Consider the following 18,361-nt stretch of genomic DNA (forward strand, 5'->3'; position numbering starts at 1 on the left):
GACAGTTTAAAAGGTACTTGAAAACTTCTAAAATAGTACATACAGTACATACTTAGAAAAATGTCAAAGGATCAAATATAGAATATAGAATATGAATTATTTTCTCTAAGTTCTAGCTGATATTCATCATGTTACAATGAAATATGAGAAAGATTGGCCATTATGTATAAGAACAAATGAATAATTGCTCTATTATTTGGTTGGAGGTCAAGTATTTATTATGCTGACTACAGAGTCCTCTAACCTTGTCATTATGTGTGTGTAGATAAAAGAGAAAATATGATGGATAAGGTTCACCATGGCTGTAGCCATGCCCTAAATGATTAGGAGGAAGTTTTGCCAGAGAATTTCTTTTGTGAGCTGTCAATTCAAACTTACATTTTATCTAGAGATGGGATTAGAAAACAAAAATTACAATGATAAAGCATGCTTTGAAGAGAAGAATGGATGAGTCTCAAGAATAAATGATCTACATGCCTAAAACATTTGTGCTATATCACTAGGAAGAAAGATAATTGTGTTATTATAGGATATAATTGATACTGCATAATAAACTTGAGTATCTTATCAAAGTAGAATTTCTCTGTCGGACTTGAAATATCATAGGAAAAGAACTCTTCATTCTCTGTTAAAAAAATTATTTATCAAAATACGGAATTAGATTAGATAGCAGTTTACCAATCGCTAAATGTTTTGGCGCATTTCTACCGAAGCGTTTTAAATTACTGTAAACTTGATAAGAATATGAAACAACAGGTTTCGCCTCAACAAATGTTCAAAAAGCAAAGCAGTCAATTTTAATTGTTTTATTGATGGATATTTAGATTGGATATAATATTTTGATCATTTTCAAAATGTCAATTTCGGAAATGGACACAGAGGAATACCTCTCTAGACTATATAGGTAAGACCTACCTTTGATTTTAATGAAAAATAAAGTCTTGGTTTAAAAAAAGTAAAAAATAGAGATATAAAATAATACTGGAAAACAATTTTTTGTAGCAAAATTTCAGCATTTATTACTGAATTTCTTGTTGCCTTTTGATGAATCTGAGAGAATATATTTTTTTTTAATTTTCATCTGAGTCTTTATTGAAACATTTGTTATAAATATTGAGATGTTGTGAATATTTTTATGTATTCTGAATTTATTCAGGAAGGATTAAAAATGAAGTTATATAGATAGCTACAATGAGGGTTAAAAATAGGTCAAAATAGAAATATCAGCCCCCAAGAAAATGTGTATGGAAATATGGAAATATTTAGATCAAAATTGGAATAAAAATACCTGGACAATTTAAAATGGTAGAATCTGCTTCTTTGTAGTTCTAGAATGAAATTCTGTAAGACTAACGTCATCTATTATTGTTTCTGCATCTTTTAAAAAGTTCAGAAAAAGCCAGAATAAAGATGCATGCATCTGACATCTTTCCAGACATTTAACTAGTACACATGTTTTCTCATAATTATTTGATTGAAAAATGTGTTATGAAATTAAAATACAACTTGCAAAGTAGACAAACATGATTACACATTTTATCCAAAGAAATGGTAGATAAATCCAAATTGAATGAGAGAAAATCCCTTTGATTTTGGATTAGGGCATTTATCTAATTTTTGTTTGGGCCTTGCATCAAGCTTGAGTCACCCCTTTTATTGAAGTCCTTGATATACCACTACAAATAACAAAGTATTATGAGTGTGGTTGTTGATTGTAATGATGAAAAATGGAATTTCAATTAGTCTTAAACTATCATGTTAAGGTTTAACTTATTTTTCTGATATTACACTGTTGTATCATGCTACCTATGGCATAGCCTTTTATTGCCTGTGCTATGATTATCTTTTTCAAAAAATCTTCAGATAGTGAAATGGTGATTGAATACCATAGAAATCATTCAATATCAGAGAGGTTTAAAAATAGTGCATGTCAGAATATTATCTGTCTGCATTCTTCATAGATTAAATGCATATTTGATAGAACATTTTGCCAATATAAATATGATATTGGAATCATTATGGCTGCAATGATGCAGTATAATGTACTTAGACAAATAATAATGGTGCATTGCTCACAGACCTATTTTATTTCAAGGAACGAGTACAAAAATTAACTCAAAATCTTAAAATCTTCAAGGATAGAGTCCATTAAAAAATTTGAAAATCTTCAAGGATAGAGTACAAAAATTAACTTAAAATCTTCAAGGATAGAGTACAAAAATTAACTTAAAATCTTCAAGGATAGAGTACAAAAATTAACTTAAAATCTGAAAACCTTCAAGGATAGAGTACAAAAATCAAATTGAAATCTGAAAATCTTCAAGGATAGAGTACAAAAATTAACTTGAAATCTAAAAATGTTGTTTTATTAGTCTTAACTGTTGTTAGTCTGATCTGTAAATGTCAATGTTCTTGTTTCATTAACATATTTTGCATTCATGTAAACTGATGTTATTTAGAAGATAATGACCATGGATGTAGGTTTACACAGAACATTCTCAATATACAGACATCATAATTTCTTATAATTATAGGAAACGTTGGTAATTTGAAAATGATTGTCAAGCAACCTCTTGATGTTTTTTCACTTTTTTGAAAGAAAAAAAAAAGAGTCTTTTACAATATTTGCATATTACATTTTGTAAGTGTAAACAATTCAAACAGTCAGAAAGCATGATGAACCTTCTAATGTGTTTCCACTTTTTCAAAAGAAAAAAAGAGTATTTTACACTATTTGCATATTGCTTTTTGCCAGTAGAAAAAATAAAACATTGAGAAAGCATGATGAAGCAAACAGACAAATTGTTTGATTATTAGAAAACGATTTAAAGTAAACATGTGTTCCTCCAGGTGAATGTCTGGTTAGATATATTACATCATGAAAATGTTCTAGTATAATTAACACCCTTCATTCACATCCAGTTCCTTCCAACTCAACTCATTACAGATAATTCTTCCATGTAGATAGAAAACGTTTTTTTCTTCTTTCAAGGTCAGACATGTGCAATGTCAAAAGAAGTTTCAAATGTGTTGAAGTTTCTGGTACACCATTATTATAAAGTCTGCCTTTGTATAGAGGAAGTTTCCAAAATTCGATAGTTCATTTTTACCCCTCCAAATTTTTATATATTATAGTATATATTTTTTTGTGCCATATTCTAGTTGCTTGGCATGATATGCAAAGATCCATCTTTTAATTGAATTTATTCAATTATTTTGCATTAAACTTAAAATCATGGTGTATTAATCCCCTCAGGGTATGTCTAACACTCCTACTTAGAACTGGCTTATTTGGGTTTTGCTGTATGGATGAAAAGGTGCACTCCACTCCTTCTATGGGATTAAAATTACAAATTTGTTATGTTCATATGATTATTAAATTTTAGGATTTCGGTTCAAGTAATACAGTTACACTATTCCAAATATGATTTCCTTAAGGGGGTCAAATTGGAATTAGAAAACATCATGTAATGTTGACATTTCATGTAATATGATCACCCATTAATAATAGGTTTTCTTTTGAAATTAACATTTGTCAGCTGGTATTTAAATATCTTACATTAACATTAAATATTTGTTTTCTTTATGTCCACTGTGCTTAATGAAGCAGGTGTCCTAAAGTGGCTACATTTGATTGGTTTTCTTCTATGTTACACTTGATTTCATTGGTCATTTACTGTGTCATCAGCTGGTCAATAGTGATTAAATCAGGCTCACAAGTATGTTTATTTCTGATCTTGTTTTGGATCAATGAAAATAATGTATAAATTCCTGTAATGGAATGCAGGTCTTTTGGTAATCTTTAAAAGCATATTTTAGAGGCATGAGATGATGAAACATGGATTTTTAACTAAATATTTCTGATTTGCCAATTAAGTAAGTTTGTCATTATATTTTTTGCATGCAAAATTAATAAATGTCGATGTTAGATATAAATTTGTGCATAATGACACTAACAATTGGTCAAAGATCACAGACTGGGTTAAGATTGTCTTATTGAATTTGATATTGTGTGCAGCTGAAAGTATATAAAGAATTGTCTTCTTTGAACAGGTTTTCTTATTGACACAGTCTCTTATTTATGCAAATCTCCCCTGCATTGTTAATATATTGTAGAATATTTCAATGTCTTTTCTTAATTACACATAACATATGCTAAAATTTCCCATCCCCATTATGCCGTCTAAGGATGTTTTATTTAAGGAGCAAAGTAATACAGAGATATGTTAAATGTCACACCATGGTTCATTTTGAAGAAACATATACATAAGTTAAGTTTTTTTCATGGATAGTTATGGCAATAATACCATTAACCGATTACATTGTATTTGTGTATCTATGTAGAAAACAAATATAACATGTTAAAGGACATAAGTAAACAAAATAATGACCACTTAGTTCTTGACCACAGTTTATAATAAGATTTACTGACCAAAATAATCGTTGACCGAGAGAACTAAAGCACTTGATAATCCTATTTAAGTATTTATACACAATGAAACAATACGGAGTTAAACATCCTATTGTTGTATTATCTAAACATAATAACTCAGCGATTGGTCATCGCCGTTTGCTAGGCTCCAGTCACCTCTAAACTTAGTGGTCATTGTCTGGCAATGGTTTATGGCTTAGTTTACATTGTTTGTATCTTACTAGGAGGAAATCGGAAGTAAACATGATAATCTTTGGCAAGCTTCTCCAGATAACATTATAGATAAAGCATACCCATGTTTTGACAGCTTTGAGTTACCTTCAAAATGTGATATAGTCATTTTACCTGAAGATCTGGTATAAGTTACACATACAGGTATAAACTAGAGTATCAATTCATGCTCCATATTCTGAAAGTATATGGACTTTATGACTGTTTATCATCTACATGTATTAGAGAGAAAGAAATGTAATTAAAGGATTTTTTTTTATCAACATTAGAATTTTTAAATGACTCCAGATAAATGTCCACATACATGTATCAAACATTTTTTTTGGGAGAATAAGATGTTAGGGTATTTGCCCTACATAGAAGATTTTGAATGCATTGTGTATAGACCATTGTAAGAAGCATATGATTGACTGGTTGTTGATAATGTGGATAAAGCATGGTTGACCATGGTTGTTGATAATGTGGATAAAGCATGGTTGACCATAGTTGTTGATAATGTGGATAAAGCATGGTTGAACATGGTTGTTGATACTGAGGATAAAGAATGGTTGGCCATGGTTGTTGATAATGTGGATAAAGCATGGTTGACCATGGTTGTTGATAATGTGTGTATAAAGCATGGTTGACCATGGTTGTTTATAATGTGGATAAAGCATGGTTGACTAGAGTTAATAATGTATGGTTGACCATAGTTAATAATGTGGATAAAGCATGGTTGACCATGGTTTTTGATAATGTGGATAAAGCATGGTTGACCATGGTTGTTGATAATGTGGATAAAGCATGGTTGACCATAGTTAATAATGTGGATAAAGCATGGTTGACCATGGTTTTAGATAATGTAGATAAAGCATGGTTGACCATGGTTGTTGATAATGTGGATAAAGCATAATTGACCATGGTTGTTGATAATGTGGATAAAGCATGGTTGAACATGGTTGTTGATAATGTGGATAAAGCATGGTTGACCATAGTTAATAATGTGGATAAAGCATGATTGACCATGGTTGTTGATAATGTGGATAAAGCATGGTTGACCATAGTTAATAATGTGGATAAAGCATGGTTGACCATGGTTGTTGATAATGTGGTTAAAGCATGGTTGGCCATGGTTGTTGATAATGTGGATAAAGCATGGTTGACCATAGTTAATAATGTGGATAAAGCATGGTTGACCATGGTTGTTGATAATGTGGATAAAGTAAGTTGACCATGGTTGTTGATAATGTGGATAAAGCATGGTTGACCATGGTTGTTAATAATGTGGATAAAGCATGGTTGACCATGGTTATTGATAATGTGGTTAAAGCATGGTTGACCATGGTTGTTGATAATGTGGATAAAGAATGGTTGGCCATGGTTGTTGATAATGTGGATAAAGCATGGTTGACCATGGTTGTTGATAATGTGGATAAAGTAAGTTGACCATGGTTGTTGATAATGTGGATAAAGCATGGTTGACCATGGTTGTTAATCATGTGGATAAAGCATGGTTGACCATGGTTATTGATAATGTGGTTAAAGCATGGTTGACCATGGTTGTTGATTATGTGGATAAAGCATGGTTGACCATGGTTGTTGATAATGTGGATAAAGCATGGTTGACCATGGTTGTTGATTATGTGGATAAAGCATGGTTGACTATGGTTGTTGATGATGTGGTTAAAGCATGGTTGACCATGGTTATTGATAATGTGGTTAAAGCATGGTTGACCATGGTTGTTAATAATGTGGATAAAGCATGGTTGACCATGGTTGTTAATAATGTGGATAAAGCATGGTTGACTATGGTTGTTGATAATGTGGATAAAGCATGGTTGACAATAGTTGTTGATAATGTGGATAAAGCATGGTTGAACATAGTTGTTGATAATGTGGATAAAGCATGGTTGAACATGGTTGTTGATAATGTGGTTAAAGCATGGTTGACCATGGTTGTTAATAATGTGGATAAAGCATGGTTGACCATAGTTGTTGATAATGTGGATAAAGCATGGTTGAACATGGTTGTTGATAATGTGGTTAAAGCATGGTTGACCATGGTTGTTAATAATGTGGATAAAGCATGGTTGGCCGTGGTTATTGATAATGTGGATAAAGCATGGTTGACCATAGTTGTTGATAATGTGGATAAAGCATGGTTGACCATAGTTGTTGATAATGTGGATAAAGCATTGTTGGCTGTGGTTATTGATAATGTGGATAAAGCATGTTTGGCCATGGTTATTGATAATATGGATAAAACATGGTTGACTATGGTTGGAAAATGCATATTGACCAGGGTTGGGCTTAAACTTGACAGTTTTAACATGCCTCATTAGTTTCTTTGTTCTGTCTCCTCAGTCTGGTTTTACACATTTGATTTACTCTGTTGATTCAAATTGTGAAAGCTTATATACATTTGAACACTCACTTATATCATTTGATATCCCAATGGGGATTTTTCTCTCTCAAAATTTACTGTTTGTCGTTGTTGAGGTCATGGAGTTTCAATGAAAATCTTTGTTTATAATCATGTATAATGTCACATTGGAGTTTATTAATCTGAAACAGAAGCCAAGAAATATCCCCCTACAGGTACATTTAGAGAAGATAAATGACTGTCTTTGTACTATGTGTTTTGTTTAAGCTTTATAGGGAAGACCTGTTTCACACTGAAATAAATGATATATGTCTCTCTAATCATTGGTCGTTAAAGGTGTAGGTAGTAATTTCCCTAAATTTGTTTTGACATAGTGACAGTAAAGTTTATATAATTTATTCCCTGAGGTACTTACAATGTGGTCTTAGAAACTGAAGCTGAACTAATGTTTCTCCTGTATGAAATGTTATTTAAGTACATATATAGGTAAGCAGTTAAATTTACAGATTATAATGTTTATGGTTTTATTTTGTATTTTGGGTTTGCTATTGAAGGCGTTTGGTAAAATTAAAAATGTGATGAAAGTACAAGGGGAAATAAACACAACCAGGATATAACAGCTTTGATTGTAATTAAAAGAGACAACTTTATATATATGTTGGTCTCTTTGTTACTTCATCTATAAGCTAGTAACTATATTATGAGGAACACTCAAAAGCTCCCAAGTATAAGCTTTTATCTGAAACCTAAATAAAGGACCCAATTTGAATATAATTTATGGAAGGAAAACAAAAAATATACCAAAAACTGACAATCAGAAGTGCAGGACTTTGTTCTAGGATTATGAGTGTTGACATTTTCTTTTAACTGAATCATAAACAAAATAATCCATTTAAATAGACTTAATGGGATCATTTATAGTTTTAAGTTGTATAGGTTTTGCCCATTGTTGAAGGTAATAGTGCCCTGTGGTTGTCTATTTCCTTTCCTGTCTCTGATGGATTATAGTAATATAATTGGCAATAATATCATATCTTATTTTGTATATGGACAATTATGATTATTTGAAACTTTGGTATCAATCATTATACCCCCAAACAGATTTAATGTAACAACACCATGAACAGTTCAAGAAAGTATGTCATTGTGCTCTGTCAAAATGAGCACAAGTGTCATATAGTCATAACTTAATGAAAAAGTTTCTTGAATAGACTGATCATTTTCCTTGAATTTAATCAAATATTTTGATATGGCTGAGTCAGGTTTCCATAGATCCAGCCAATAGCTGCACCAAATTTCTATACCATCAACTAAAACTTTAGGGTAAAAAGTGCATTTGAAGTAAAATTTATATTACCTGGACCTAATTTTCACCCTATATATGCTATATGTAATTTGTAATGGTTAACCATATGATGTATGACATAAGAAACTTATCTATATTTAATTTAGAAAAATATTAAAGTTTTAAAGATTGTAATTTTAGAAAATGAACTAAGAATAGGTCACATGTTCTAGACATACATGTACATGTATTTGGGACGGCTGTTACTACAGGGTATAAATACATGTTTTAAAAAGTTTGGTCTATTTATTTGATTGATAAGAACATTTACCTTTGGGGTATATAACACACTGCACATATAATTATTCAATAATTAGTTCTGAATTCACACCTGATTATGCAGGTGTTTTTTATGTGAAGAATAAAAAAATTATTGATGAATTCAATATAAATGGACTTTTAATCTGTTACAAATATATGTTTAAGCAATTATTGTTTGACTATAAATTTTAAAAAGACCATAGTAGTTGTTAGCATTAAATCTGTTAAAGGCACATACATGGTGACATATGAAGAATAAGACAGGTAGTCAGTTGACAAACACAGGTAAACACTTACAGTTTTGTTACATAGGGTTCACTGACTCAGTCCAGTAATGTTTCTGACAGCTAATAGACCACATTTCATCAAATAATTGTCACAGTTCTAACAGTTGGTGTCTGCAGAAAATGTGTGAAAATTTTGATTAGTGGTCACTATAATTGTGAAGGGGATTTATTCTAGGATCAAGGATCAAGTTGTAGAGTGTTATTTCAGTACAGGATTTCATGGATAATTAAATCATAGATACAGTTTCATTCACATTGTATGTAAAATAGAACATTTTAAGAATTGTCAAATTTGTGCATAGATTTAGTTGTACTTGGACTATCTACTCTATTTGATTTGACAAGTTGGAATTTACAGGAACAAAGCACAGTGCATTTTATATCTTTTCTTTTGTATGGGTAGCCACTGTGTCTTTTTATAAAGGAAATTCATTATTTTTCTCCAGTGTCAGTGGACATGATGTCTGGATATTTGAATTTATTAACAACATTTCCCCCTATTAAGTATTTTTCATAGTTGGATTGTAAAGCTATCACAATTCTTAGGACAATCACAACAAGAAATTCAACCTTGTAGGGACACATATAAAGTTAATGGACTTTGGAAGCCATGTTTTTGTGTATTATTGAAATGACCGAAACATTTCCTGCTTTTATCAGAATTTAAATCAGTTTATTTAAATTTGCTACATATTGAATCAGTGACACCTTCACTAGACAGAATATATATTGCGATGACTGATATTGCTCTAGTGCAAGTATACACTTATGTGTACTTATAAAATTATAAGTCTTTAGAGCCACTTCTTTGAGGAACATATTAAGACAATTGAACTGAATTACCTTTGGATATTATTGTTTGTATTCTATTCATTGTAAAATGATATTGACTGAACTGACACAGCCTGTCTCCAGAGTTTTGTAAGTAAAATTTTAAGTTATTTAAATTTTGGTTTACCAGATGTACGTGTATGTACTATTGATTTGTCTCGTGATCAGCTATAGCAGAATTTAGATTATATTGCATGTTTTGGTTTTAAATTCAATTTCTTATTCCATCCAAAATAAATTCCCCTTTAAGACCACAGTCAAATGTGTACGGAATTTAAAGAAAATCACCTCCAAAAATATCACTTTTCAAAGTCTTTTCACTCTTATCCAGATGGTATTTTAGTCCTGGTGTCTTTGGGCAAATTGTTCTCATTTACCTGAGAGTGGCAGTTTGCACCTTAATGACAGCAAATATCTGGAAATCCCAAGTTTATATTGTTAGCACTGCAAATTGATGCCTCCTTTTAGAGTATAATTACCATAATGAAGATAACTCAATCATGAGGATTTTCCACAACCTGTCTATGGAAACCCATGTATGCCATTGCTCTGACAGCAGCTTAGCATACATTGTTGTATAGCTTTAACGCCTTAGTTTTTTATAATAGATATAGGAAGATGTGGTGTGAGTGCCAATGAGACAACTCTCCATCCAAATAACAATTTAAAAAGTAAACCATTATAGGTTAAAGAACGGCCTTCAACACGGAGCCTTGGCTCACACCGAACAACAAGCTATAAAGTGCCCCAAAATTACTAGTGTAAAACCATTCAAACGGGAAAACCAACGGTCTAATCTATATAAACAAATTATAGAATAGAATAGAATAGAATAGAATATTTTTATTTCCCAAATTACAGGGTCCATAAAGGGCAAAAATCAGATACAATTGATTTACATAATTGGTAACAACAACAATAATAGAGGCATATACCAAGGACGTATATTAGATGTTAGTTATACGTCCTTGCATATACATATAAATTTGGAATATAAGCATTGGTCAGAATCAAGCTAAAAGCCACATATATATTGTGAATAAAAGAATAATAAAATTACATATAATATATGTATTTATTCTAAAATTATTTACTTGACTTAGTGTCAGTGTTCATACCTGTGATATAAAAATGTTTTTCTGTTACAAATCATGATGTTTTGTTTTATGTATACATGTTATGCTGCCCTTGATTGGAATAATAAATATTCTTATTTTTATTCTAATATTCTTTATGATTAAGATATCTTTTGATATATTTTGTCCTCCATAAGCCTTGACAACATAATACAGATGTTAAAATTTGATGTTGTGACATTTTCCGTATGGATTTTGACATCTGCCTCCATTTATTCAGCGGTCACTTGAATTCTATGAGTGCACTAAATGACAATGTACGGTTTGATGACAGGCCTAATTAACTGGCAATGTACCCCCTATTATTTTCCTTTGTTTTTAATAACCCTAGAATTTAGTCTTTTGTATTGAAGTTCCAATCTGATAGATTATAATCAAACATTAGTCATCAGGTTAAAAAATTTCATTGTTATGATTTTGAATAGGGAGGGTAATTATTTCAACATTTGAAGTTTGACCCCCTGGCTTATCTGTTCCCTAGAAAATTTGAGCATAGATGTATGGACTTTGAGTGAACTGCAATAAGGCTGCATTCACACAGGATAAATGTGTTTTTTCTAAGAGATATTAAAATACATAATTCTGTGAAATATTTCCTGCGTATTTGTCCTTCGTAATCATGACACAGGAAGTTGATATGGATGCTGAATATTTCCTTTTTCCTGTGCCAAATAACTGAGGTATGCCTTTTCACATTTTATTGACCATTGTTTTCATTAAATAACATTTATTATGTTTCAATGTCCCCAGATTTTATTATTATTAATGTTTCATTATTGAAGGCCAAGTGGGAGTGATTCGCTTGTTCAATAATTAGGGAATATTTTTTGCTATATTATTTGAACTGAATTTCTGTAAATTACATTGGAAGAGCAGATGTAAGAGGTGGGAATGAGATAAACACAACAGACACTGATATAACAGCTTCAATTAATGTAATTATTTATGCTTAATTAACTTTTCTGAAAATGAGGTTCTATCGAGGCATAATTAGGATAACTTTTATTCTAATTTGTATTTATTTTTGGACTAAAATGCATGTTTTTTTAGCAGCAGTGTAAAACATTCTAGTCCAGTTTATTAAAGTGTAGCTTTTACCATCTGAAATTGGTTTTGTCTAGTAGATTTTTTAAAGGTCATTACATGTAAACACTTCTGAAAATCCTGGTTACCCCTTAATTTGTATGTTTCTGGTACAAATCATTCCAATTGTTTTTAGAAATATGTCAGTTTCTGTATTTTTAGATGTCATGGAAACTGACTTTATTTTCTTCCCTGTGAAAACCGATAAAATACAAGGAAATATAACTTTGGCATCAGTTTCAAATCATTGAGAGTTACAAAATAGGATAAAAAAACCTACATGTAACATTTTCATTCATGAACATCTCATCTTGTACTTAAATTGGAAACAGAAAATGAATTATTTGAAAAAGGGGACAAGTAGATTCATCAAATAGTTGGATGTATCTGTATGTTTACAGAGTGCACCTGAATTAACGTCTTTTGATCCAAAACTTGAAGAAGATGGATCCACCCATGTAATTGTAACTACAAATGTTCTGCATATTGAGTTCAGTCAAATTTTCTTTCGATTTTGATCTTGTACCAGTGGATGAATAGTGTGGAGTGTGTACTATAATCAATTTTAAATTGACATTTTAATTCATTGAAGAAATTTGAGAACATACAGTTTGCCTTGGGACATATATTGAAGATTTCATTCACAATTTGAAATGATTTTTAAACTTTTGAAAAATTAATGTCAAAATCACAAGTACACAACTGACAGGAAATTGAAATATATCATCATTAAAAGTTAACCTGAACACGAAATTGATTTAATGTCATTTTCAGCCAGAAAATTAGAAATATCAATATCAGCTGAAGTTTTTGCTTTATGACAATCTGAAATATTTATCTTGCATAGAAGATTTCTCCATAAACTGAAGATTAGAAGAAATAAATATCATAAAACCATGCGAAATTACCAACAGTTATTTGACTCACCTGGTTTGAAATTTACCTGAACTTTTGAAAATTGCTAATTATCCGTAATATTAATGCTGTAAAGTTGATTCATAAAAGTCTCTGTGCTGAAACAATGTAGAATTGTTTGAATCATTGGGGAAAACCATTATTATTATGAATCATGATATAAGGTGGGATTAGCACCAATTACCCAGACTCTTTAATTAGATCTCATTTATAAGTTAGACCTAGGATAGAGATAGATCCTATTTGTGTAGAGATGAATGGAAACAATTAATTCTCATTTGTGTTGATATTTTGTGTCAGGTTTCACTATAAATGGAATATATGTGATATTTGTTATATACGTCATTAACCTTAGAAAAAATAGCGATAAATGATCAATTGTCTCATTTGACGTTTTAGCACATTTCTGCTAAATATGTATCTTATTTAATGGAGAATTGTTTTCTAATGTTGCTAGTTTATGGATAAATGGGCTTTCTAATGGATTAGAAAAAGAAGTTGTGTACAAATTTCAGATCAAGGAAGTTAATTCTGGATTTTCCTGTTAAGACAATTGAAAAATAGTGTACTTTACACTTATATGAAGTGTCTATATTATTATTCAACAGTATATATTAAAGTTGCTGAACTTGTCAGATTGACTTGCAAATGAACATATCTTATATTATCCATGCATGTTGATCTTACATATTAATGAGTGTGCCCTACAGGAGAGATTTATGTAAATCAACACCTGGAAATACATTGTGATTGTGTTTTAATGGTCACTAAACCATAATTATTGACTTTGATGATTTCCTATTTTCCTAATATTATGTTCCTTTACATGGAATGTGATAAAACAGTCAATTGATTTGTGGTATGGGTCATTCTTTATGAACTGGACCTGGATTATGTATATCCTTCACCCAAATGTAAATTGGTAGATATACAAGAATTTGGATAATTATAATGAATTCATAGACATGGAGTTCATCAGCTATTTTCTTGTTGGATGTTGACAAAAATTGGCTTCGTTATATAATTGTAGTGTACTTGGAATGTAACTAGAATTACAGCAGACACTATTGATAAACTGTTGGCATCATAGGAAATCAAATTAGTGCAACAATAGGCATTAAATTTGTATGATTAGAAATGTAGCTTTGTATTTGATCTGATGAAAATAAAAAAGAGGAAAATGTTGCCAGGATTTAATCGATTGCTGAGTCTCCCAGCAAGTTTTCATGACAAAGTGGAAGACTGGTTTGACATTGTAACTTATCCTTTCAGGAACCTGATCAACTCACGGATCAGATCGTCTCGTTCCCATGAGTCCCTTCTAACCAGCCACGTCAACATGCACGCCATCGACCTGACGGCCTCGGATCTAGAAATTCAACCTCTACACTCCAGCATTCTTGGTCAGGATCATTGTTTCCAAGTCTCGACAGCGAACGGAAGTAAATACATCTCCTGCCGGACTGCGGAGGAACGTGAGAAATGGATAGGAAGGTATGTGTCAATTAATTATTATCTAGACGTCAAAATGATTCTATAACCAAGGATTTATATTTTATTTGTTTACTTTTATACCTTTTGATAAGATGTTGATAATCCAGTCTTTATTTGTACATTTTTAACCTTTCTGAAAAGCAAGAGCCCATGTCAGAAATAGAAATATTAAAAAAATGCTGAGTCATATAGCATTCTTTAGAGAAAATGACCCACAGTCAGTTCTCTATTAGTATACTTTTGCTAAGATGATTCCATAAACTATCATTTATTGGTCTGCAAGTCAGGGGAACTTAACATGAATGAAAACAATGTCTTAATTCATGTAGTTAGTCTATGAATGGTAAATGAAATGAGGTGGAAAAGGTTCAAGTTCAGATAACCATATTCTTTTTTGTACCCCTGTAATACAATTTTGATGAGTAGACCATTCACTCTGTATCTGAAAGAGCCTGGATCCTGAGGCATTTTTTTTTTTAAGAACTGGAGTACAATTGTATGCCACACGACATTTCAAGATTCTATAAAAGTATTATTTTTCAAATGGAACCAATAAGGGTAAATTTTTTGGTTCCCTTTAACTGCAAAATTAACAGTTCCCAATGAAATGCATGTTAAAAGAAATGAATATCAATTGAACCAGCAATATTTTAAAGGTATTTTAATCTACAGATGGTTCTTGTTTTTGTGGATAGTTATCCAAAACTTGGGTGTGTGTCACCTTTGTAACTGACCATAGTCTTAAACCTTGTCGCACAAAGTTATTCAAAATTTTGTCATCTTGTAAAGCAAATTCAAAAATTTCCTTGTTTTAATATTTCCTGTTTCGCAGTACTGAAACAATGAAATAGTCGTATGTTCACGTTCGTACTGATACCAAAATATACTTGACAAGTTGACAATCGCTTGATCGTGTAATTCTGACGAGTGTTGGCGTATCGTAAGACATTATCGTAAGACATTTATTTACTGTTAGAGGACATGTTTAACTCGCCTTACACCCTGCAGCCAGTTATAAAATTCAGAATATATAATGTTATAATATTTGAGATAAACACTGATTTGTTTTTTTTGTGACAACAATACTGAAGTAAACCACAACATGAACATGCTGATGGGGATGTTATTGGTTATAAGACATTTTTATACTCCCCCACTGACACATCATTGACCATAAAACAAAAACAAATTAATTATCATTGTGAATTGACACTTTTGTTTTGTTTTACTTGAAAGTGAAAATACACCCTTAGACTTTATGGAACCATAATTATCACAAGTTATTTCATTGGTCAAATTAAAGTGAAACAAATGAGAATTTTAACATATCTTTAATCATTGGCTGTCTTTCTCCTCATCCACTGCAGAGGTTTCTATGTTTTATTAGAAGTAGTCATTAACCGAGACAAGACATAAATTAAATTGTTCAAATGCATTGTAAAGTGCTTAAATTTTCCATTGCTTGAGTGTTCTTTAAGCACCTGCCCTTAGTGACTCCTGCATTTGACTGTTCATTATGGGACAGCCTAGAGGAGGACTTAACTTTGCCAATAATGGGTCCTCAATTAGAAATAAAATTGATCATTTATCCTTTGTGTTTGTTATTATGTTACTTATCTGCAGACCATATGTTGTGTGTCCAGTAGATCAGATCCTTATCAGAAATCTGATACTATCTATGTACATGGTCAGTAACATTTAACCTATCAACATGATCAATTGATATTCCTTTGAAATTGGTCTATATATCTCTCTTTGTTTATAAAATGTAGAGATACAGGAAACCTGCTAGTTGCTACACCAAAAAGTAATGATTAGTTTTAATAAAAAATAATTAAACTAAAAACATAATCATGATTATGCACCCATTGGTGGCCTTCAGCTGTTGTCTGCTCCATGGTCGGGTTGTTGTCTCTTTGACACAATTCCCATTTCATGATCATTCTCAATTTTACATTTACATGGCCATGGACCTAGTTTATTGCTTAATAAAGGTAAAAAATGCTGTAAAAAGAGGTTAGTTGGTTGTTTTGGCTTGAGAAGTTGTTAATGTTTTGTGATTTAAAACTCAAATATAACTTTTATACTGAGTAACTACTTGGCACACATTTTCTCAACACTCAATACTGATATTGTAAGATCTCCAAATCATGGGAAACTGATTCTCACTCCATGTCAATCAACTTGATATAAAGATTATTTTAGCAATGGTGTTTGCTTTTACCTATTATACAACTATTTTTGATGCCTTATCCCAAAGAATTTTATATTTAAAAAAATTTAAATTTACAATTCCTTGCTTATCCCAATAAACTTTATCAATATATGAAACATTTACATCACATCGGGAAATATAGAATGGTATCATTTATCGTTTTAAAAAATCATTTCCTTCAATTTTAGCTTGAGGAAATCAGTTCATCCAAACCAGGAACATATCCGGAGAACAGACAATTCACTTAAATTATGGATAAAGGAAGCTAAAAATGTACCCTCTAAAAAGAAGTGAGTATAAGTATCTTTAGCCCTTTGACTAGAGTCAAGATGATATCCTTGCTGATAAACACATATATACATTTGTTATCATAATTCAGGTTAAGAAATTACGGAACTTGTGTACAGACAAGTGTTGTGTATCATAATAATATTGAAATAAAACATATAAGAATAATTTCATGAACCATACATTCTGCTAGTAACATTCTTTTCAATATGATCTTTCAATGAATATTTAAAAATTTCAAACCACATTCAAGATGGCTGTGCTAATAACCAGAGAAATTAAGTCAGTAGTCAGCATCAAATTGGTATGTCTTGCATAAGATAAATCCATGTATTATTCTCTATGTATGTACTTATCACAGAAACCTTGTAGTACATATTTTACATAGTTCTGTGTACTGTATAACATCCCTGTTATCATGTACTACACATACTCTTTATGACCTTTACACCAGTATACTTATAACAAGTACTCTGATAAATAATCATCAATTTCCTTTGATGTACCTATTAACTGGTGATGTTTATAAAAAATCTTAGGTTAAAGAGTCTATGACTGTTATGTTGAAAACAGCCCACTTTCAAATTGCTGATGACTTCAGAATTTCATATTAAGATAAAAAAATCTTGCTGTATACTGAAACGGAAGTACAGGCTTTATAAAATTAAATTCAAATTCAAAACTGTGTTCATATAGAAATCAGGTCACATGATTTTGGACGAAATAAACAAAAACATAGTATGACAAATGTATAAATGATGAGAAGAAAGCATACAATTTACGATGACAAAAAATATGAAAAAAAGTACTCTGTTCTCAAAATGACTTCACTTTAATTAGGAATTTAAAAAAATAATATTAAGAACATTTTTGGAATACTCTTTGTGAGATCACATAACTGTGACTGTCAGCATCTCATACCATACATAGTAGATATGATAACTGCTGTGGTTTAGTATTGTTGTCAATGTCAAACTATCTCTAATGTTCAACTTAGTCCTAATGTGAATACCAAACTCAGCTGAGCTACAAGCTGTTTCTTTGTATGGATTTAATATTAGTAGGTACAAAAAGAAGATTAGTTTTCATCATAATGACATGAAATGTAATCTTTTAGGACTATTATAGGGTGGTGCAAAGTGACCTGCGTCCACCTGATTTATGACCTGTCAATTTAAACATGAGAATTGACCCCCCTACAATGTAACCTTTCACATAGTTGGCAAAATAACCACATAGTTTAATTTTTACCTTTGTAACAATAACTCTTTTTTCAGGGTTACCCTTAGCACACAAACTGACTATCAATTTCTGTGCATAAAAAATCATCTCATTATTTTGAAAATAAAGGGGAAAAAATGAAAATTATGCAGAAGATTTCAGAGTCCTTTCAGAACAAGTTTTTTCAAAGTTGCAGTATCTTTTTAGATTTATATGTCAGAAAAAAATGAAGATAAAACTATTTTAGTAAATAATTCTGC

The 18,361-nt window shown here is 31.0% G+C and overlaps 1 protein-coding gene across 16 annotated transcripts in view; it reads left to right on the forward strand.

Annotated features, from left to right (window-relative positions):
- LOC134707002 (disabled homolog 2-interacting protein-like) overlaps window positions 1-18,361 on the forward strand; it is a 111,148-nt gene that overhangs the window by 75,346 nt on the left and 17,441 nt on the right. For 14 of the 16 annotated variants that reach the window (XM_063566430.1, XM_063566431.1, XM_063566428.1 and 11 more), the window contains 2 exons: window positions 14,156-14,377; window positions 16,781-16,882. In XM_063566430.1, coding sequence (XP_063422500.1) covers window positions 14,156-14,377; window positions 16,781-16,882 — 324 coding nt within the window. Of the gene's footprint in view, window positions 1-854; window positions 905-9,230; window positions 9,840-14,155; window positions 14,378-16,780; window positions 16,883-18,361 lie in introns of those variants that run through there. The other 2 variants (XM_063566443.1, XM_063566444.1) reach the window with 2 other exon arrangements.

The sequence above is a fragment of the Mytilus trossulus genome, chromosome 2, assembly GCF_036588685.1.
Source record: "Mytilus trossulus isolate FHL-02 chromosome 2, PNRI_Mtr1.1.1.hap1, whole genome shotgun sequence".
Classification (NCBI taxonomy): Eukaryota; Metazoa; Mollusca; class Bivalvia; order Mytilida; family Mytilidae; genus Mytilus; species Mytilus trossulus.